Raw genomic sequence first — 22,630 nt, forward strand, 5'->3', positions numbered from 1 at the left:
TTGTCACTTTATTTTGCTTTATAAGGATGGCTCTCACATGACCATTCAATGTTTCTTGCATTGTGGTTGATTTCCTTGCATCTCTTTCAGAAAGAGGAATAACACAACTTTACTCTTCCCCTGCTCAGTCACCAGAATCAGTAAACACAGCCAGTCCAGAGAGAGAGGATTTTCTGTTGTAAGGAATTTGCCAGTTGGTGTTAGGGCTACTAAATTGAAACATAGGACCATGGAGACAAATGAGCACTGGGAGTGGGAGTGTTAAAATAGGAGCTGGCACATCAATTTGTAAGGAAAGGATATATTTTTAGAAGATACTATTAGAAAAGTTAAAATATTTCCATTTGTATGTAGTTATGTTAAGTGAGGGAAGGCCAATTTATGTGTAAGATTCAAGCACTTCCCATTGCAGGAATCAATGCCCAAACTCTCCTTGACTCCAATGGAGTAGGCTCAAGTCCCAAATTAGCAAACAAAGAACCTCACAAGTGTTTTTCCAAGCCAGATTTTCATCTCTTGGCACTGCCACAGTGTGGTGGACTATGTATCTTCTCACAAACTCTCAAAGCCAGCGGTAAAGCAAAGAGTAAAAGCTATGAAGGAATAGGTAGCTACGTCCAGTCTCCTCTGGGCTATGTGAAACATGAGAATTTGAGATGAGGCTGAAACTGGTTATGTTTTCACAGTTTTTTTATTCAAAAACCAAAGTTATTGAAAAATACATCCATGTAAGATGAAATGTTTAGAAATGTCATCAAATGAATGTGATTGAATGTGATAAAAATGTAAATGTCTAATTTGTTAATTTATTTATTAATTGAATAATCAAATAAGAAAGCTGGGTTTTGATCGGCTGTCTGTGACAAAACATGTCCTCAGGTTACCCCAAATTACAAGGCCTTGTGATGACTACACTGTTCTGAAGGAGCAGGGACTCGCCACTCACTGATCTGAAACTTCATTCTTGTGTGATATGCTATAAGTTGTGACATCCTGGCCAGACTTCCATTTTGTATATGGAGTTTGAATAAACAGCTGGGTTTTGACTGCCTGTATATGACATGATGTGCCTCGTGTCACCCCAAGTGACACATCGCTGTGACTGTTGTACTCTTCTGAAGAAGCTGGGACATTGCACTCTCTGACCCGAAGCTTCATTGTTGTGCAATATGCTGTGAAGTGCGACCCCACTTCTATATTGTGGATGGCATTCTAATAAGGAGCTGGATTTTGAGTGGCTGAATATGACAAATATGTCTCAAGTCCCCCCAAGTAACAAGTCTCTGTGAACATTATACTCTTCTGAAGTAGTCAGAATATGCCACCTGAGGCTTTGTTCCTGCGAAATACATTGCCATGCATCTGCCCCCACTTTAGTATTTCATGGCAGGGTTTGAATAAGGAGCTGGGTTTTGACTCGCTGTATGTGACAAAATATGTTTTGGGTCCCTCCAGATGACTTGACTTGTCCCCATGACCGTTAGACTGTTCTGAAGGAGCAGTCACCAGTCTGAAGCTTTGTTCTTGAGCAATATGCTGTCACATGTCATGTCCCTGGCACATGTCTACTTCCATATTGTATGTAGGGCTTGAATAAGGAGCTGGATATTTATTGGCTCTATGTGGCAAATATTACCTAATCTATTGATTTTGTATTAATTTATATTGACTACTTAAGAATTCCCATTAACACACTGAGGTTTCATAGGTTCTTGTCCCAAGATCAGGCCCAGGGATATTAAAATTAAAATTTAGTTGGGAACCCCAACATGCACAGTTGCAACACTCACAATTAGGAAAAATCTTCTGTTTTCAGTTAGCAAGTTACAAATACTCTAACACAGCAAGGCAGATAGAGATAATACAGAATATGCATCTGAACATCCATATGCTCTCACCATCCCTTGCAAAAGGACCTGAAGTGCTAATTACCCTCATCATCATCCTCACTGTCAGCAGTGCTTGTCATCCTGGCATCTCCCAAGAGTTACATCTCCCAAGGCACACAGGCTGGGATACGACTTTTATAATGTGTTACGCTGACACCACTATACCTAATGCATATGCCACAGGGGTTTCAGCCCCTTTTCCTTATTTGTAGTTTCTCATGCTACTAATGTTGGGTTGCCCTTCTCCCATAGATTATTAGGGCTTTTACCTCAAACTTATTAACATATATGTCAATTAGTTACCATGGCACTCTTGTGGTCAGACATCTGCTGATGTTCCTAACTTAAAATATCCCAAACTGGTATAAACCAGTATCTTGTGGTTACCCGTCGGCAGTTTAGTCAGTACAGCATTATATCTTGTGATATCTTATGATCTAGGGTTACTTCTTGTTAGCTGCTTATGCTAAGGCCGTTGGGCCTTATGCCTTGTTTAGCTAAGCTATTGTCTTACAGGCCTCAGACCTGTAGGCTTATTGCTTTACTGCCTTAACTTATGCCTATACCTTACCTAACAAATATCTATTCCTATAAGCTACACAAATGTGTCTCAGGTCAACCTGTTAAACTGTTCTGATGTAGCTGGCACATGGAACTCCTCGACTTTAAACTTTTTCTTTGGAAATAATTATGGTCCCCTTCCCCCATGAATACTTACACACCCTTTAGCAAGGTAACAGAAGCAGCAAATGGGACTTTTGGAGGATGTAGCAGCAATGGATCCTATGCTTGCAGTTAGAGGGACTAGGTGAGTGTTGTGTTCATTCCGTCTGTTGTTTGTTTATTCTCTTTGACGGTTGTATGGCTGGGCTGTGGCTCTCTGAACTGCCCAAGTGAAACAGCTCTGTTTGTGTCTCTGAGAGGGCCTTGTTACTGGGACCCTTGGGACTTTGAATGGAACCAGTGTTTGAAGTGTCTGAATGGTTATTCCATTCCAATTTGCAGGGGAGAGAGCTGAGCATTAAGCTTAGAATATAAGTCAGTTGTCAGGTGAACAGGAATGGCAAACTGGATAAGATCAGTGGGAGCTTAGAGAGAGAGTATGATTCCTATTTTACGTATGGCTCCACACCAGGTATAAGATATGGGTGATGAAGGAACAACTGCTGCAACCTGCGTTGAGTGTGCTATGTTGCCCTTTCTGTCATGAGGCTGATGAACTATTTTCTAGCATGTCAGCAGGCCCTAATAACTTGAACTCAAGAGTCCAAAAAGAATTGGCTATAGAGATCTTTGGACAACCCATGTTATTTTTTAATAATTTTTTAAATACAAGGGACATTCCACAAGACGGGAAGAGTGGTAATGTTGTGCCAATGTTCAAAAAGTGCAAGTGGTGTGATTTAGGTAACTGTAGGCCAGTTAGCCTGACCGCAATCCCAGTCAAATAATGGAAAAGCTGATATTGGATTCAATTGCTAAAGAATAGGAATATAATTAATTCCAGTCAACATGGTTTTATGAAAAGTAGGTTTTGTCAAACAAACCCCATTTCATTCTTTGATGACACTGGCAGTTTGGTTGATAAAGAATTTAGGCATAAATTGGAACAAACTGCCAATGGAAATGGTGGATTCTCCGTCTCTGTATGTCTTCAAATCACGAGGGGATGCCATTCTAGAAGATATATTTTAGTCAAGCACATATGGTTATTGGGCTTAATACAGGGTAACTGGATGAAATTCTGTGTGATATGCTGGAGGTAAGACTGGTTGATCTGATGGTCCTTTCTGGCCTGAAAAATCTCTGAATCTCATTTTCCTCTCTACGTGGATGTTTGGTGCAGTAGCTGGTTGTATCAGGATAACAGACCATAAAAACCTTCTTGTGGAGAGGCACACAGCACCAAATTTTGCAGCAATTATGTGCAGCATTTTGTGAGGAAACTTCCCTTCTGTGCAAAATAAGGTCCTATCACACAAATCCATAGGAATGCTTAAATATAGGTGTCACCAGCACTAACAGCAACAATTGCTCAATTCATTGAAATATTTGTATTATCATAAACAGCAACTTCTTTTCTTGTTTTACAATTGCAGAGTCAAAGTGAAATAGATTATCAAGTGAGTACATGTCATTTCATAAATGGTGACTCTTACTCATTACACTCGCAGTTAAGTCTGATCACAGAAAGATTCAAAATTTTATTCTCAACTATTTCTATTAGAGATTTCTGTAATGATAGCGAATTACTTGAAAGAAAACAAGATGCAGTTTAGAGGATGTGGCTTAAAGAGTTACCTGCGTCTTTTCAAATATCATTCAATGACTGTTCAGATAAAAATGAAATGCCCCTGCCCCAGAAAAATCCTTCATGGTCCCTTGCTGTAGCTCTTTTCCAAGTAAATTGAATATAGCATTACTATTTAAAATAACATTTCAACTATGGATTAATTCTATAGAAGTCATCAAAATTAGTTGCATAAACAGTAGAGTTTATTAAAGCAAAAGTGTTGGGTTAATATACAACACTGGCAACCATTTTGTATGTTTCCACACACTTGGTCAAACTTGGGGCTCACATTACTACAGTATGAGAGAATTTTGGAATTAAAAAAGAAAGGAGATGGAGATATTTTAACCACAGACAGAATTCTCCAACTTCCATTTAAGTGTACCATGCCACATTTATGCTGTATGAATCTCACGCCAACACTAAAAGCACTAGTTGGTTCAATACAGAAATAAGATAGTATCCTGTAAGCATTCTATTAGTGTTTACGATTTGCTGTGTTTCAGAAATCACTCAGAGCAGCAGAATGCACTAAGCTAAGCCTTGTATGTTTGCATATAGTTAATAAACATGATTATTGGGGAGCCAACTGTGCCCACGCAGTGTCTTCATATTTTTGTTGTGTAATGAGCAAAAGACACCATACTACTCATAACAAATGTTTTATATCAGTAACAAATTTCAATACATTTACTCATTTTCCCTTTTCTTAATTCATCCAACAACAAACCAAAGTTCCTAAAGGCTTCTTAATTTGAGACTGTTGTATGATCTGTTAAAACATTGCAGCTGGATTTGCAACAAGTTGGCTGAATATTGACTTTGATAATTTTTACATGCATGATTGCATGTTTACTAACAAAGAACACACAAAAAGTTGGGGTAATGTATTTGTCAGACTAGAACTAAATGAAATAGCAGTCAAAGGGACATGTCACATGACATACAAAATAATATGTATTTTGTCACATACCCAGTCAAAACCCAGCTTGTTATTCAAGGCCTATGTTCAATGTGGCAGTTGGGGGTGGGGGATGTTGTGAAGAGTCATACTGGGTAAGAACCAAAGATTTGGTCCAGGGAGTTGGCATGTCCAGCTCCCTCAGAAAAATCTGATGGTCACAGAGCCATGCCACTTGTAGTGATCTGAAACTACTTTTGTCATATCCAACAAGTCAAAACCCAGCTCCTTATTCAAGACCTATGTACGACATGGAAATGCAGTGAGGGCATGACATGATGCAGCATGTTGCGCAGGAACAGAAGTTGGGTCAGCTAGTGGCAATGTCCCAACTACTTCAAAAGAGTACAACAGTAATGGGGACCTGTCCCTTGGGGTGAGCTGAGATTTATTTTGTCATGTACAGCCACTCAAAAATCACTTACTTATCAAAGCATCATCCACAATATGGAAGTGGGTCTGGGGATATGACATTCCACAGCAAATTGCACAAGCATAAAGCTTTGTGTTAGAGTAGCATGTCCCAACTCCTTCAGAACAATTTGGTCACAAGGGTATCTCACTTGGGGTGACCTGAGACTTATTTTGTCATGTATAGCCAGTCAAAATCCAATTTCTTTCTTATTTAATTAATTAATAAATAATTAAGCGCTTAGTCATTTAAATTTTATCACATTCAATACATTAATTTGATGGAATTTCTAAAAATTGAATCTTATATTGATGTATTTTTAAAGAATTTTGGTCTTTGAATAAGGAACGGGGAACCATCCATCAGGAGCTGGCACCACAAATAACATACCAACTTTAGCCTTGTGAATAACAGAGAGGGCAAGTTAAAGTAGAAGAAATACATTGACTAAGGATCATTAGCAGCATGGAGGAGCCAATGTGGATTAAAACTATTAAATAAAACTACTGGATTATATATGATGCTGTAATCAACTTCTAAAATGTTATCTAGTCCATCCTACCCCGTTTGGTAGGAGCAGAGTGTCTGTAAACCATCTTCAGTCATTCATTATTAAATAGTGTTTAGAACTTGCCAGTGGAGGCATTTCCATTGCTTTCCTTGGAAGAATTTTCCGTTGTCTGTTTTACCTTTTTTCTATATTCTTTCTTCTGGGCTAAACCGCTGAGTTGAACAGAGCATTTGTAGCAAATATAATGAGTTAGAGGTTCCCATCAATAAGGGATGTTACATGTTATAAAACAAATTTCCTGCTCCTTTACACTCACTTTGGGTAATACATTTTACAGCATACAAATGTTTTGGGAACTTGGTTCATGTCAAATACTTTCAGAGAGAGGTTTCCTTAATGTTTTGTCTTTTTTTTTCCTTGGATGAGCTAACATAAAATCCAGCTGACTTGCTGTTTATGGGCTTGTGACGACACTCCTTGCCCAGGCAAGGTTCTGTGGATGTTCATTGTTTTCTGTCTAAGGAGTGCAGCATCAGACCTGTATTACTGGCCAAAGCATACTCTTAGATCAGGTCTACACCATAAATTTACATCAGTATAACTACATTGCTCAGGGATGTGAAAAATCCACACCACTGAGCGAGACAGTAATACCAACCTAACCCCTGGCGTAGGCAGGGCTATATCAACAGGAGGGCTTCTCCCATCAACATAGCTACCACTGCTCGCAGAGGCGGATTAACTGTGCCACCAGGAGAAGCTCTCACATCCGCGTAGTAGTGTCTTCGCTGCAGCATTTTCAGTTTAGACTTGCCCTTTGATTTAAAAAAAAAAAAAAAAGGAGACATTGCAATATAGATTTTAAATAAAAACAACTTTACACTGCGGCCCCACTAAAGTTATATGCTGAATACTTTTTCACAAAATGAATTACTTTTTTAAAATTGAATTTTTAAAATTTTTAATAACTGAATTTGCCTGAGGAGTTTTTACAAAGCCTTTTCATCTGTGCGGCCTTTGTCAACTGAGATTCATGCTTACAAAATAAAATTTAAAAAAAAAATCCCTTAACTTGCCTTGGCAGAATTCTATTTTTTAATAATATGGATGAATAGTATTGATGTTTATGGGGTTTTTTCAATTTTTATTGATTTTAAATGTTCACAGTTGAGGGAAATTACGAGGGGAGGGGGTACAACCCAATAATTATTTAAAGATTATTTAAATAATTTAAAGTCTCTGAGAGTCAAAAAGTTAAAGCTTTATAACACTTAAAGCACAAACTATCAACATCACATGTCAAAATATACAAAGTAAATATCCTTGAATCAATCTCTAATAAGGTCTCAAGCAGTATTTTCGTTACATTGCCTCTCTGTGAATTTTGATTAGTATTTTTTTCGTGGGTGGGTGGTGAAATGGACATTTACAGTTTTTTTTAAAAATCACATCTTTCCAAGCGTATCTATAATTGCTGTTTATTAAAGAGCATTTCCTCTTGTTTAGCTGAAGGAAGAATTCAGACAATCAGTGTGAAGCGGTAGCTCTTACAAGATGCACCAAATACCCATGCATCAAATTCCCATTCGTTTCATGGAAGATCTGCTCACTGAAGGCTTGCAGGAGTGAATTACCATTTATATTTTATTGTTGCTTTGTTTATTCCCCATTCCAGTGTGGGTAATTTTTTTAAAGGGACTTGTGACAGTTGTGAAAGACCAATGGATTGCTTGTCTATTGGATCAATTTCTCTGTCTCTATCTGTTGTATCTGGGCGGGGTGGGGAAGGGTGCAGATTTGGCCTTGGCTATATGCACAAAGTTCCCTCTGGGCCAGAGTCTGTTCGTAGTTACACCCATGCTCTCCTATTGACTTCACTGTGGTTACATGGGAGTAGCTGAAGAATGTGTATCTTTCTGCTCAGCAGGAGTCATGTGTGCACACATGAGATCAGAATTTAGCCTTTAGGGCCGAGTTACTGATACGGTGGAAAATGTGGAGTGCAATACTCATTAACAAAGTATGTTAGGAATGGTTACTGCTTTTAAATACTTTGAAAAGCAAAGAAATGTATGTGGAAGCTTTACATGCTTTTCTAAGGTGGTGGTCCCCATCAGACCTTTTTCTTTCTTTTAACAGGGGACAATTATGGGACGGATGGGAAGGCTAAACTGCCAAATTTCACTGAGGACATTGACTGGCAAGGACTGGAAGATTTATACAGTGTGAATGAAAGTTTGTACGAATACAGATACAACTATAGACTTAGTCTGGATGACTGGGCTAATTACTTGAAGGATCTAGATAGAATGTTTGCACTGCTGAACAGTTACTATGAGCAAAATAAAACAGACAAAACTAAAACTGCTCAAAACAATGGGTACGTGGATGAATCATCTATACCATTTACCTTGGGGGGACTGACCTCTGCTGAGTCAGACGAAGACTCAAGTGGTCTGATTGCAGACGAGCTGCAGCCTATCGTGCCAACTGACTTGGCAGCCCTAGCTTTGAGCACTGTAATTTTAAATCAAGTGAGAAAACTTGAATTAAATAATGATATTCCTGAGAAAAGTAGTTTGAATTCTGCACACTGGAGAAATCAACAAGCTGAAAAGTGGTTGGAGGATAAAGAGTTAGACAGTTTTGAAATGGATTTAAGTGGAAACGGTTTGACGGAGCTGGAGTCCAGGCATAGCTTCATTCTACAGACAGTTAGCATTCTTCAGAAAGACTCTCACCAGGACAGTGACCCAGTGGAGGATATTTTTGAAGATCAGATATACCTTCCTGTATATTCTGATGAACCCACTGTTCATCAAGCTGTAAATGTCTCCATCAGGGATCCATCTATTAGGGCTCAGAAAATGGAGACTATGTTGGAAAAGATGGAACATAACTTTGAAGGAGAGACGTCACAAATCCTAAATGTAGAAGGCAGTGCCTCATCTCCACTCTCCTTGGATTAGATCAAATTGTAAACCATATATGGGTCTCTTTATTTTTGATCAGTAAACTAGTAATGGTAACCACGACAACTGACGTTCCATGTTTATTGCAGATACATTTTGCAGCTGAAATGAGCCCAACACTCTGTGTGTGTGTGTGTGTGTGTGTGTGTGTGTGTTTCATATATACACATACACATACTTGCACACTAATTTTCCATAATTGAGAAACTAGGTTCCCACAGTATTAAAAAAGAAACAGTGTTAACTTTATAGTGCAGTGATGCACACATTTCCTAGACTAGAAATGATTTCCTTAAAGTTTCCTTTGAGTTACTTTTTCTGTTGCCGAAAGGTCCCACATAAATGAATGTCTCAATCCACCCATGCTATCTGCATAATGTATTTTTGATAAATTATTTTTAACCACTGGAATTTCTTGTCACACTTTTGAGTAAAATGATATTGCACTTTTGTAATCTGTCTCCCAGACCATTTATTAATCTGATCCTTTACATGTTCTTAGTTTGCTCATTGTTTCACGTAATTGTGAAATAATAAAATGGGTTGACAGGAAAGAGATATTCAGCATGGATTGTGAAAACAGATTGGTCGAATATTATTTTAGCAGAAAATATTGCATGTTTTGTTGCCTTGACTTCCAGAAATTTATTTTCAGAAAGGTATAGCTAATGAAAGCTCACTGTATGAGGATTTTAAAAAATTGGCTTGTTTCCCTACATATTGCTACCATCAGTATTAAAAATCCATGAATTTTTCTGGATTTTTTGCTGATATCCTTACAGAGGTGTATATGAGTAGAATATGCTTTGTCGCCATTTTTTATTTTATTAGTCTGGACAATATCTTGATATTTTCAGAAAGTATTGTCATCAATTAGGGACTTTAAAATGTTTTTTTTAAAGGCATTAAAGGGAATGGTAAAATCATATGAGAGTTACATATTTTAGATACAAAAGGCACGTGGTCAGAATAGTAAGCCAGACCTATTTTGTTGTTGTAATGTGTTCTAAAGGGTTGTTTTTTTTTTCCTGGATTTTACCAAACATTTAATTTTTTTAAAGAATACTACAAAATTGACTTTGAAAATTTGTATTGTTGGTAACTTAATATCTATCTTAGTTGTTTTTTTAACATAGGTAGAAAATAAAATAAAAAGAATCACCTCATAGATGTATTTCCACCATGTCCAATTCACACTAAATGTTATATGTTATTTAGCTTAGTGGGTTGTTTAGTCTATTGCAAGCACTGCAGGTTAAAATTATGTTCTTTTGCTTTAAGTGTTTAAGTTGAACTATTTTAAAAGCAGATTCTTTTAGTAGGATTTTAATAATTTTAAGAAGCAGTCTTTATGATGGACTCTGTGACTATGTTAAAATTAACTCGCTACGTATCTGATGTATGTGCCATGGGCTGAATGACAGAACAAACGTATTTATGGTCATGAATGATGCTATCTGTAAATAGATTTCTAGTTATTAGGATAAAAACTGTGGTTTTTTTTTTTTAAATCTTGTACAATATTTCTGTGATACTTTTATAGAACAATTCTGGCTTCAGGGAAGTCTAGAAGCAATATTTCTTGAAATAAAAGGTGTTTTACTCTACCTGCTTCAGAGACGTCCACATCATCACATTTTCATAGTAAAATTGCTTTTTAAAAATCATTCTAATTTAATTACATGTATTGTCTTAAAAATCCAGCCACAAATGGAGAAAAAACTTAGAAAACGTAGTTACAAATTATTCATGGTGATTGTGGCTCTAGCTTCCCTACAGGAGATGCTGCAAAGTAGCTAGTGCCCAAAGCAGTAAACCCTTACTCCCATTGAGGTAAAGGAGACAAATGGCATGATTAATGGCTGCCTACTCATGTAAAGGTTTGCAGAATCAAGCCCCTTTGTGTCCCCTCTTTTTCTGCACCCATTCCAGTGATGTCTTCCTATAATTTACATTTGTCTCTACCCCACGTAGAGTAACCTTCATTTCAGACTGCATCTTGGTCAAGGCTGGGAATGGGTCGTTTAAGCAGCATGGAGCACATCATGCCACCGTGAAGGAGTTTTGCTGGTAGCCTCACCTTTCCTTTGTGCTATCCTTGCACAATGATGTTTCTTTGGTGATGAGGGTGGACCTATCTTTTATAGGAGCTTAGTTAAGCTACTCTTGATCAACCAGTAGATGTCACTCTAGAGCAGCACACGCTCACTCCTGCCAGAGAGTGGCTGCTCAGCATACCATGCTGGAGTCCTCTCACCCTTTGCCAAGATCAGCCCACCTTACTGATTTTTAAAGTAGCAACCATGCCCTTGATAGTGTAAGACAGTGAAAATCTATTGAAGATAACTTGATCCAGGACACTTTTAGTAACATGCAAGGGATCCATGTGGATTTTTTTTCTTGCTATTCTTTATATTTATTTAAAAAGTGAAACTGAAGGACTCTTACTTTGCAACTGAAATGGAAAGTGACCACTGAATATTGATTCATCATTTTCTGCTGCCTCTGTGCAATTAAAATGATTCATTTTTTTATTGAATTTGCTTCCACCGGGTGCATGTGAGGCTGAATCTACTTACTACACCTTGCTGGCTGGAAGCATGATTCTGCTCCCCTTGCTCACTTTCAGTAGCACCTGACTTTGTGAGTTCTCACTGAAATCTGGGGAAATAAGATACTTCTCAAGGGCGACAGAATCAAGCCCTGAATCAACAAGAATTCATGGAAATGTTTTGGCCATTTAGCAAACACCGAACAAAGGGGGAGTGTCATACAAAGGAGCCAAGTTCCATCAGCATTTGAAGAATTTTTACCCCTTTTGTGGAAGTTCCTCCCGTGTGAGGGCTCAGTTCCGAAGCTGGTGAGGGGAAACACAGTTTGCCCGGCATAAAGCTCTTTTTCTGAGCTGGACGTTCTGTGTGGGTCAGTCTGGCTCTGAACAGGATTTCCATACATGTATTGCCAACTAATGACAATGGTCACTTATATCTGTGCTTATATGTAGGCCTATATTGGTGGGGTTTCATCTTTATTTTTTAATTTGGGCTCTAATATCCCTTAAAGCTTGTGTTCAGGAATAGTCAACCGTTTCCCCCTTAAAACAGCTAAGTAGTCCAAAGTTTCACAGTTTAGTGGGCATTAACCTCATAACCAGACAGAGGCTGTATGTAGAGCTGGCTGATCATAACGTCCTTATAAATGTATTGGATTGGTCACAAAATGGTGTTTTTTTTAAAAATATAAACATGCCGATCAATAGCTAGATGTATGTTATGGTATGTTTCAAAAAAGCTTTTTTTTCTCCGTTCCCCCTCCCACACACCCCAAGCAAAATGTTGCACTGTAATAATCGTCTTCACTGTTTGTGACAATTCCTTTGGGCCCAGTCTATTGAAGGCAATGGATATTTTGTCACTGATTTCCGTGTGATCGGGATTTGGCCCAAAGAGGCTGATCCCAGTGCCCACTGAAATCAATGGAAGGATCTGCATTGACTGCAATATGCATACAAGTGGGCCTTAATTGAATCCAGAGCTTCCATAATCGACTGATGTGCACAGGCCTGCACACCAACTTACACACACACACACAAAAGATTTTTTGTCATAAAGAAAACACACTTGATATGCTATTTTTATTTTCAAATATCAAGTATTCAAGGGTTTGCTTGTAAACACATGTTTACAATAGATGTTGACAATAAATGTCATTAACCACAGTATGTTATAGACCATGAATATTATTCTAAGTTCTGCTGAGAAATATCAATAAAAGGACCTTTAGGTATGCAAAAACAAATGCACCTAACAATTAGTCCCTCTCTTTTACCACAAGCACACTACCCACACACTCACAAACCCACCCACACACATGCACACACACTACAAATGACCTAACACCAGTTTATTCAATATAACACTTTGTTAAACTAAACAATTACAGGCCAGTGCGCCCATTCCATGCTCCTAAACCACTACCTAGATTGGGGCGGGGAAGGGGCAGAGGGGAGAGGTATGCATTTTGGGTCAGCTCCTATTGAAGTCAATGGCAAAACTCCCATTTACTCCAGTGGAGAGAGGAGCAGACCTTGATGAGGAATGCCCACTATAACAGTGATTTCAACTTGCATTTCTGCACGAAAACTGAGTTGCTAAGTTTCTCTACAACTTTTTGGTTTAATACAGCCCTGCGATAGTTTTTGTTTTTAAAAATGTTTTCTTCTAGGAGGTAACATTTCTGTCGCCTTGCTCTCAGGCGCACATCTTGATACATCAGCTCAATGATCCCCTTTGATCTCCTAGCCCAGTTAAGTCCATATACAGTAAGACAGAAAAGGTATTACCTTTCACAGTTCAAAACCAATGGGCCAAATTCGGTCTCCACAGAAACAAATGACAAAACACCTGGAGTGAATTTCAACTGGCTGAATTGGGCCCTTGACTTTGGCTCTTCATTTTGGTATTTTATAGAGGAACAGTATTAATGGGACAAATTCAGGTACCTTAACTTTAGTTTAAATTCTCCTTGACTGCAGTAGGAATTTTGCCGAGTTAGGGATCCCCAGAATTTGGCCCAATCTTTTAGTTCACAGAAACCTTACTTTGAACAGCTGTTTAGCAGTGTTCCATAAAGGTATATTAAAACAAGTAATGTTCTACTGGAAATTAGTCATGATATGCTACATTTCTACAAGTTATATAGTTTTACATTAGTACTTTCACTATTAATGCTAGACCAAATCCTATAGTGCAAGCAATATTCTCACTGAAAGACTAAGTAAGGCCTGTAGGATCTGGCCCACTGGTAATTATGATCTTTGCAGGAACATTTCCAGATTTTCAAAACGAAAGCACACGCCGTTACATAAATGAAATGTTTTGAATGCCAGTTAAGTCATGGTGAACATGCATCATAAAATACATCAATGACAACTAGCACCATGGCATGCTTTAGCTATTCATCCAGAGCAGATCAAGGATGTTAGACAGCAGGGTCGTCTTCTTCCTAGAACAGAAAAACATTTTGGACACTTCTTTTTTCAGGCATACTCGAACACAGAGGCTTTTTACCCATCTCATCACATGAACAGTAGCTTGTGGGAGCTTGTGACAAGTTGTTTGAAGTGTGGGAAAAATAATAATACAATATAAACAACGGATTATACAATGATCTTAAAGGTAGAGATAAGCCTGAACTAAAGAGCCTAAATTCAATAACCCCCACATTTTGGGACGGTTTGGACTGAGGTCTGAACTTTGAGGGTCAGACCCATCTTCATTTATAAGGTGACCTGTAAATTAACAGAAAACAGCTTATCTGTATAATGAGAGGCTTGTAGCTGTTTGCAATATGATGATTCATCTTACTAACTACAGTTAGTCACAGTACATATTTACAGAAATGTTGGCTGTCTACCTGTATGTGTACAATCTAATCTATGGAAATGTTTATATTTAACCATTACAAATTGCTATATGGCATAAAAACACTAATTCCCTATTGAAGAATGAAGCTTATGAAGTGGACTGTCCAATTCTGAACATTTTAAAGGGACGATGTTAAGCAGTTCAAGCCCAACAGGTAAAGTATGATAAGTGTTGTAACCCGGTAGGTTAAATCAGACACACTTCTTGAACATGGAAACCAATCCTGCATTCCTCTCAGGCAAATCTCCCACAGTGGGAGTTCTGCCTACCTGATGTGAATAGGCTTGAATTTCTTATTTGCAATGCTGGTGCACAAAGTAGCAGATCAGAGTTAAAATGACTCCCTCTAACTCCATTAGAAATAAATAAACTCTTGGAAATGGACAAGGGTAAACTTAGGAGGAAAATATTCTGTGTCATATTATAAAGACACTATTACAAACTGGAGACGAAATAGCATACACACTCTAAGTAAGAACCCAATAATGTTACTTTGACTCCCACTTATTCAGCTGGTTTTTAAACACTTTAGTTTTCTTACAACAGCTGAGGGTCTGACCTCCAAAACTCTACAATAGGAGACCTTGAGCCTGGTTCACCATTGCCTCACCGCAGTTTTATCCTGGCAAGGAGCCCAGTACCACTTGCAAGGTGCTGCCCAGCCTCTGTGCTCACTGATGTCAGTGGGAGAAGAGAGGACGCCGCACCATGCTCCAACAGCATATTGAAGATTTGTAATTTTGAATACTGAAGAACACGTTCTTGGTCGGATCTGACCCTATGCTATTAAATCAATCAAGACGCATAGATTCTAAGGCCAGAAGACACCGTTTTCATCATCTAGTCTGACCTCTTGTATAACACAGGCCAGAGAATTTCACCAAGTGGCTCCTGCATCAAGCCCATAACTTTTGGCTGAGCTAGAGCATATCTTGATGTAAAGACTTCTAGTGACAGCAAATCCACCACATCCCTAGCTAAGTTGTTAAGTACCCTCACTGTTAAAAACGTACACCCTATTTGTAGTCTGAACTGGACTATTCTAAAAATTAAATTAGGCTCAAAATAAATATTAATATCCAAAGACTAACAAGAGGTGAAATTAAAGGGAGAAGAGCTATCTGAGCTAAAGGGCAAGACCAAATGGGTATAAACTGGCCATGAATCCATTTATGCTGGAAAGCACAAGGTTTCTAACCACCAGAGTAGTGAGGTTTGAAACAGCCACTCGATAACAGTAGTGGGGTAAGGATCCTAACTAGGTTTAAAGATGGAGTTTGATAAATTTATGAATGGGATTATATTATGGTGATGCCTGCAATAGCAGGAGACTGGACTTGATGACCCAGGAGGTCTCTTCCAGTCCTATATCCTATGTTCCTAAAGTACTGCACTGCTAATTAGTCACTGATACTTACATAATGAGTGAAGTAACAGTTTTCTGTACATTTTCTGCCACAGACATGGTCATAAGAGGCTCAAGAGTCATATAAACTAATCAAGACATTCTGGAATAAATGGAGCCAACATTTCAACCAGGATCTGAAGCCAGCATGGAGAGTAACTTCAGAAGCCAGTCAGAGAAGGAGGAAGCTGGCAAGAGAGGAAAATCTATACAGACCAAATCCTGAGACTACTGAAGCCCATGGAAATTCTGCCATTAACGTTAATTGAAACAGGATTTGGCCCTATCTGACTTACAGTCAATTTGTTCTAGTTGTAACTTTTAAAAAAATTCCTCTGGAATTCCTGAACCCTCATCAAAATTGTTTAGATCGATTGAGAAATAATTATTTCTACGGTATGTGTCATGGCTTCTACCCACATGCTTCTCACCAACCAAATTTCACAAAAGACACGATCCCCTCCTCTATTCCCAAAGGCTCTGAGACATGCACCTGCAAGTAGAATACAACACTGGCTTCTTGTCATAACCTTCCACCTGACAGATCACTAAATGTCAGCAACAGCCAGTTGTAATGCTCCCAGTTTAAGACTGTGGATGAGGAATTAGCACAGGATGCAGATTAAAAATCAAACAGTCTCCTGAAGACTCAATCAAGTGGGAAAACTCACTAAAATATTTTTAATTATCAAATGCCAGAACATGCCATGTGGGTCCTTGAATGGAGGTGCCTTCTGTGCCTAGATATCCTGCTGGAAGGGGTCAGCTGACTCTTCCATTTCCGCCACACCTCACAGAGAGCTTTAAATGAAGATGGGGGGGGCCAAACTCCCCTTTGCGTTCAGTTTGAGGTCTGTGTGGAATGGTAGCAGTGCAGTCCCAAAATGCAGCTATCCAAACTCTCTGGGTATTTTCACTTAGTGGAAAACCAGAACAATTTGTTTAAAAAGATCTGCATGCATTTGCAGAGGATAGCTAAGCATTTTGTAAGGACAGCCAAGCAGTTCTTGGCAAACTAAACCTGGATACTGTGTTTACTGAGAAAAGTATGGATTTGAAGTTAGTAGTAGCCACCTATAGCAGATAACTGCATAGGTAGTTACAGAAATATGCATCTACTTGTTATAGTCTCTATGGGGTTGATTATCATGTCTTAATGTTACTACAAATTAATACTGTAGTTTTTCACACTGAGTTATACTTTCATACCCTGTGTACTACACTGAATAATACTACATCCTATCAAATTAAAATAAATGTACATTTTAATAGGATAAGGATACGATGTCTTAGAATTTGAAAACTTTACCGTCTATATAACTTTTTTATGGCTTAATATGTTATCAACAGTACTTTAAACAGTTGTGTCCATTTTTAAATCTTATATCTGTCTTAAAATAGCCCCATTCAAGTTCAGTTGGATTAAAGACTTTGAAAGCAAAATTAACATGCTGCATCAACAATTATCCAGATAAGTTGCATAGTTTAGACACGCTCAGTTGTGCTTTGTAGCAGAACTCACAGTAATTACTCATCTCTATGAAACATGATTCGTGGATGCAAAGTTGATGATCCCTTTAAACATTTTCTTAAAGTCTTGGCATCAATGAGATGCATTTCTGTCACCCTTCCATTGATTACCGCCATTTAGAATACCTCACCCTAATTTTGACACTAGATCAGAGCATGGACATTTAGTGGACACACCTGAAGTAATTACAAACACATATTTTTAAAACTCCATTATCTGGAGGGGAGAAATAAGAACTTGGGTCATTTTGAGGTATCCAGCCCTCAAGTATGCTATTGATGTTTGCTTTAAGTTTTGTTGGTTTATCATGTGACATGTAGATTAAAAAAGAAGGCACGGGTGTTTCACAAGGCGCCATATTTAAATCAACCAACAAAACTGAATTTTACATTTTCAAGCCTGGGGTTTATATTTCAGCAGTGACTTCCTCCAATGCATTTTCAGTTGAGGAATTTATTGCTTCTGAAAAGGGGCCAGGATATGTCTGTGCTATGTAATTCATTCCTCGTGCCAGACAGACGTCTTCAGTGTGCTCCCCTCGAGCACTGAAAGTAGGGCAGGATCTAGTCCGGGCATAGTTTTGTTGCGGTCCTGCACTGCCAACCATCTCACTCACTGTGTTTACAGGTGAGGCCCTCCATCTCTGCCTCTGCAGCTGATCTTCTTTATATTTAATGGAATACCAGGCCAGAAAAATAAAAAAGAATCCCACAAATTTGAGACCAGCTGCCAATCCAAAGTAAACGAAGCGAAATGAAGTTACATCGTATTCCCAACAAGATCCTTGCACACCACAATCCTGTTGCCAAAGCATGCACGTGGTGTCAATAACAGCCCCAAAATAAATTGGAGTAGGAATGTAAGCTGTAATAATAGTAACAAAACATAATCATTAGTGGTGAATGCTTAGAAAACTTTAAGACACTAGGTACGATGCAATAGCCCAGTTTTAGGTTGTTTTAATTATTATTTTAATACCATCCAAAAGTATGGTAGGCACCTCCAAATGCAATGAAACTCTCACTGCACCCAAGGAACTTACACACTAAGGCCCTGATTCAGGAAAGCATCCCTATTAAGCATGTGTGAAAGTGCTATCTGCAAGACCCACTGATGGCAATGGGACCTGAGCACATGCTTAGGGGCTGTCCAGAATCAGCGCCTGAGGCCTGACTGATCTTCCCCTGTGTGAGTAGTTCTACTAAGTTCAACAAGACTACTCACACATGTAAAGCTAAACGTGCCCTATTCATCTGTAGGATCAGGAAGTATTTTTAGACATGGCAAAGGGGTGGCAAGGGGACAGTAAGGAAGGACACTGGCCAATACCAGTAAAGGTGCATCTACACTGCAAAAAAAAAAAGTGTGGAAGTGAACCTTGGAGCTTGGGTCAACTAGCTTGGGCTCGTGAGGTTCATACTATAGGGCTAAAAATAGCAGTGTAGACATCCCTGCTCAGGCTTGGAAACCTGGTGATGGGGATTGTACCTCAGAGCCCAGACTCCAGTCTGACTGGGAATGTCTACACTGCTATTTTAACCCTGTTGCATGAGCCCCATGACCCTGGGTTAGTTGACCTAGGCTTTGAGACTTGCTGCCACTGGGGGTGGGGGATGTTGCAGTGCAGCCATACCCTACGTTTACATGGCTCTTCAGTCATGGCCACTGTGTATCATGATGGAATAATTTTTTTTCCCCACAAGACCCATTAGTTAGCCTCCATGTCCCACTTCTAGTGACACAATATGGAGCCCAATCTTTTAAAAAATATATTTTCACTATGCAGATGTTACCATCTTCACCACGGCATCTCCATCATATGGTTAGCCAGTGCTCCTGCACTTAATGGTTGTCTACCATAGATTTCTTTTGTTAGACAGTGACACCTCAATCCCATTCCTATCGAAGTCAATGGCGCCACTGACTTTGATGGATACTGGATCAGGCCCTTGACCCTTTGAGAGAGGGAACATGTTTCATTTTGTTCAGCTAAAACACAATTGCACTCACCCAATAAAAAATAATAATTGTATTAGTCTGAATACTTCCCTGCAAGCAATTTCTTCACAAATGTATGAGGCTCTTTGCCTCCTAAGGGACGAAACTATTTATGACCTTCTATTCTGCTTGGGCTCCTAAATGTTTTTATTTGAGAACTTGACATGTAACATTCACATCAATAGTGTGGCATGATGTCTTATAGAAGCTTTTTGGTTCCTGCATGCACACAAGGGTATGCCATGCCACAGCCTAGCAGAGGCATGGCCAGGAAATGTTGGTATGATTTCTGCCCCTCCGTGTTCTCTAAATGGTCACAACTGGAAGACTGGCCCATTGATCTTCCCAAAATTACATTTGTACCCCTAAAACCATGCAAATAGCATTTTTTAGGCAACATGCGAACAATGTGAAAGCAGTAAGGCCTTAATACCATAAGATTCCTTACAGGAATTACCCAGTAGAACTGAGCAAAATATTAAAGCATGAAACACAAGTAGCTGCCCTTATGAAAAATGACATAGAACAGAATTATTATTTTCAAATTGTCCCGTGGAGGAGAGATTCTCTTCCATGGAAATGGGCTTCAATTTCACCAGGCTGCTACCAGTGCAGTAAGCCCAGTTTAAGTGTTCATTCTTTGTCCTAGAAACGTGATTCACATTTTATAACAGGTCGTAACAATCCTCTTCAAACAAAATTGCCCTGTTAGTGATTAGATGGAATGAACCGGCCTTCTCCTCTCATTCTTCATTATAAATAACCATTACTGGCACTATTCACATTTTTGCAGTATCTGTACACCTAAAGTGCTTTGGATAGGCAAGCTCTGACTACTTCAGAAGCTTGATAGGAATATCTTTGTGTAAATAATAACCTAACAAGCTTTCTTTCTGCTTTGAAGAAGACTAATTAAGAATTAGTCATTAAAATACAAACATGTCTTGTCTTAGAAAGCGGAGAACTGGTTTCTGGCAGGGTAATCTAGCATCTGAAGAAAAAAATCTCATGACAAATTCCATTTAGGAAAAATATTAAAATCTGGACTGGGTCCATAGGGTGAGCTGCGTTGTTTGATATTCATAGACAGCCGTTTGGTGTGGAGGAGCACATGAAATCAGAGGCTTGCACTGCTGGGGTGGCCAATTAGGGTTGCCAGTCCTCCAGGAATTGCAAGTATGTCATGTGATAAAAATCTCCAGGCATACATCCAACCAAAATTGGCAACCCTATGGCCAATGCAGAAAATGGGGTTCTGGTTATGTAGTAAATAGAGGTGTCCAGGAATGCTTTTGACATGTTTTTTCACTGGGAAATGCTGATTCATCAAAACTAAAACATCTTGTGTTAAAGGTCTCACTTTCAACAAATTTCCCATTTCACAAACAAATGTTTTGAAATTGTCACATCGCGGCTTGATATTTTTAAAACAAAAAGTTTCATTTTTCAGTTTGAAATGACTTTTTGTTTGAAATGTAAATTAATCTACAGAAATAAAATATGAATAAAAGTCAAAATCTACACACAACATTTTCATTCACCTGATCCAAATTTTGGGAGAGATTTTTGGTTTGTGAAAATGTACAAGATTTTAACAGTTTGACCTGATTCAGGATGGTAAAGCTTTCAAAACCTCTAAAAGTCTTGTGGGATGGGAAAACTATTTTCTACTCAGCTCTAGGGGTACAACGGAGCCTTCATGTGTAAAGAGTGCAACAGACAAATAAGGAATATGGAACTGGTGCAGCAGTAACCAATTTTAATGCCTCTTTTGCCTGAAAAGTTTTGAATAATGTACTTCAAAGAAGCAGCAGCACAGGGAGCAGAAAATGAAGCCATTCCCCCTGGGTCCCAGTAAGAATTCTCCAAGAGCTGATACTGGAAATTATTCGGTAGAACAGTCCAGAAAATGGTATTTTCTTTGGTAGGGGAAGAGGAGGGATTCAAAATAAACAAAAAGCTTTGCACTCCCTCCCTCCACCACCACCCCATTTGTCATATATGTACTTTTCCCAGTTTTTCAATGAAAAATAATTTTTAAAAAAATGTTTACCATTCAAAAATTAACTGACTTTTCTGTGAACATTTTTGCATAGAAAAAAGGCTACTTTTCACATTAAAAAAGGTTTTGGTGGAAAAGTTTCAACCAGCTGCACTATTTAGCTAATAAAATTAACTAGGAAAGGCTAGTAACAAAGTAACACAAAGAAAAGGCTGCTGAACAAAGGGCGCTGTTGAAATTCCCACAGAAATTCCCAATTAAAAATATAATCTGTTGCAGACTAAAACTGCTACTTTAGGGAAGTGTTGAAGGGATGGGAGCTTAAAATTGCTGGCAGAAAACTACTACTAAAGAATGCTGCAAAATCCAGGTGCTTATTTTCTGTCAATGTAGGTGTCTTTCTCTCCATGGTTCTGGTTGGCCACTACCGGACAATGTGGTTTGTATAAACTAATGTGGTGTAAAAAAAAGAGTAACAAAACATGAACATCAAATAACCCCTCAGTTGCTAGGTTCAATGGTGATTTTAGGCTCATGCTGCTATTCACTGGTGGAATTTCACTTCTTTATAGAATATTTATTTATGGAGAATTTTGTGAGGATTTTGCAAATGGTGTTGTTCAGGGAGCTGTTAGTGCTTACATTTGCTATAGGACTTACCAAGAGTTCGTAATAAAACAAATTGCATTCCTAGTGCAAAAGGCCGCTCGCCATCTTCCACAGACCTAGCAGGGAAAGAGAATATCTTCTGATGACACAATCTCAACAAATAATCAGCTGTAATAAACATCAACTAAAATTTCTTCAGTTTATTTGGTAATGATTATGCTGTCCTTAGCCAGGAAAAAAAAAATCTCATAAACTTCAACGGGAGTCTTGAGTAAGGATAGAATAAGGACTGCGGAATTTAGCCCATAACTGTTAGGAAGGTCCTCAGCACAATTATACAGTAGCTCATGGTTACTGGTGATACTTCCCAGACAATCTAATCAATGGAACTTTTCTCAGTGAGTGCATATATAAAATAGGTCAGGAACTATACCAGTAGAAGCATACAAAAGATTGACCAAGGCCCTAATCCAACACCACTGAAGTCAATGGGAGCTTTTCCATTGGCTTCAGTGGGAACAGGATCAGATCTTTAAAATATCAGAATACAAAGCAGCAATGTATCTGTGGCACCGCTTATACATAATTACAGTAAACCACAGAATTTCCCTCTAGACTGTT

General features: G+C 38.6%; 2 protein-coding genes across 18 annotated transcripts in view; one reads left to right on the plus strand and one right to left on the minus strand.

The window, feature by feature from the left end:
* SULF1 (sulfatase 1) overlaps positions 1–10,626 on the plus strand; it is a 287,776-nt gene extending 277,150 nt beyond the window's left edge. For 3 of the 4 annotated variants that reach the window (XM_039522855.1, XM_039522853.1, XM_039522854.1), the window contains one exon: positions 8,206–10,626. In XM_039522855.1, coding sequence (XP_039378789.1) covers positions 8,206–9,035 — 830 coding nt within the window. In that variant the 3' untranslated portion in view covers positions 9,036–10,626. The remainder of the gene's footprint in view (positions 1–8,205) is intronic. The other variant, XM_039522856.1, reaches the window with a different exon arrangement.
* Positions 6,771–22,630, minus strand: part of SLCO5A1 (solute carrier organic anion transporter family member 5A1) — a 189,163-nt gene continuing 173,303 nt past the window's right edge. For 11 of the 14 annotated variants that reach the window (XM_039522865.1, XM_039522864.1, XM_039522863.1 and 8 more), the window contains 2 exons: positions 22,061–22,125; positions 17,215–18,264 (listed from right to left, as the gene is read on the minus strand). In XM_039522865.1, the coding sequence (XP_039378799.1) occupies positions 17,807–18,264; positions 22,061–22,125 (523 nt within the window). In that variant the 3' untranslated portion in view covers positions 17,215–17,806. Of the gene's footprint in view, positions 6,882–12,705; positions 14,043–15,359; positions 18,265–22,060; positions 22,126–22,630 lie in introns of those variants that run through there. The other 3 variants (XM_039522870.1, XM_039522869.1, XM_039522857.1) reach the window with 3 other exon arrangements.

This window comes from Mauremys reevesii, linkage group 2, assembly GCF_016161935.1.
Source record: "Mauremys reevesii isolate NIE-2019 linkage group 2, ASM1616193v1, whole genome shotgun sequence".
Lineage (NCBI taxonomy): Eukaryota > Metazoa > Chordata > Testudines > Geoemydidae > Mauremys > Mauremys reevesii.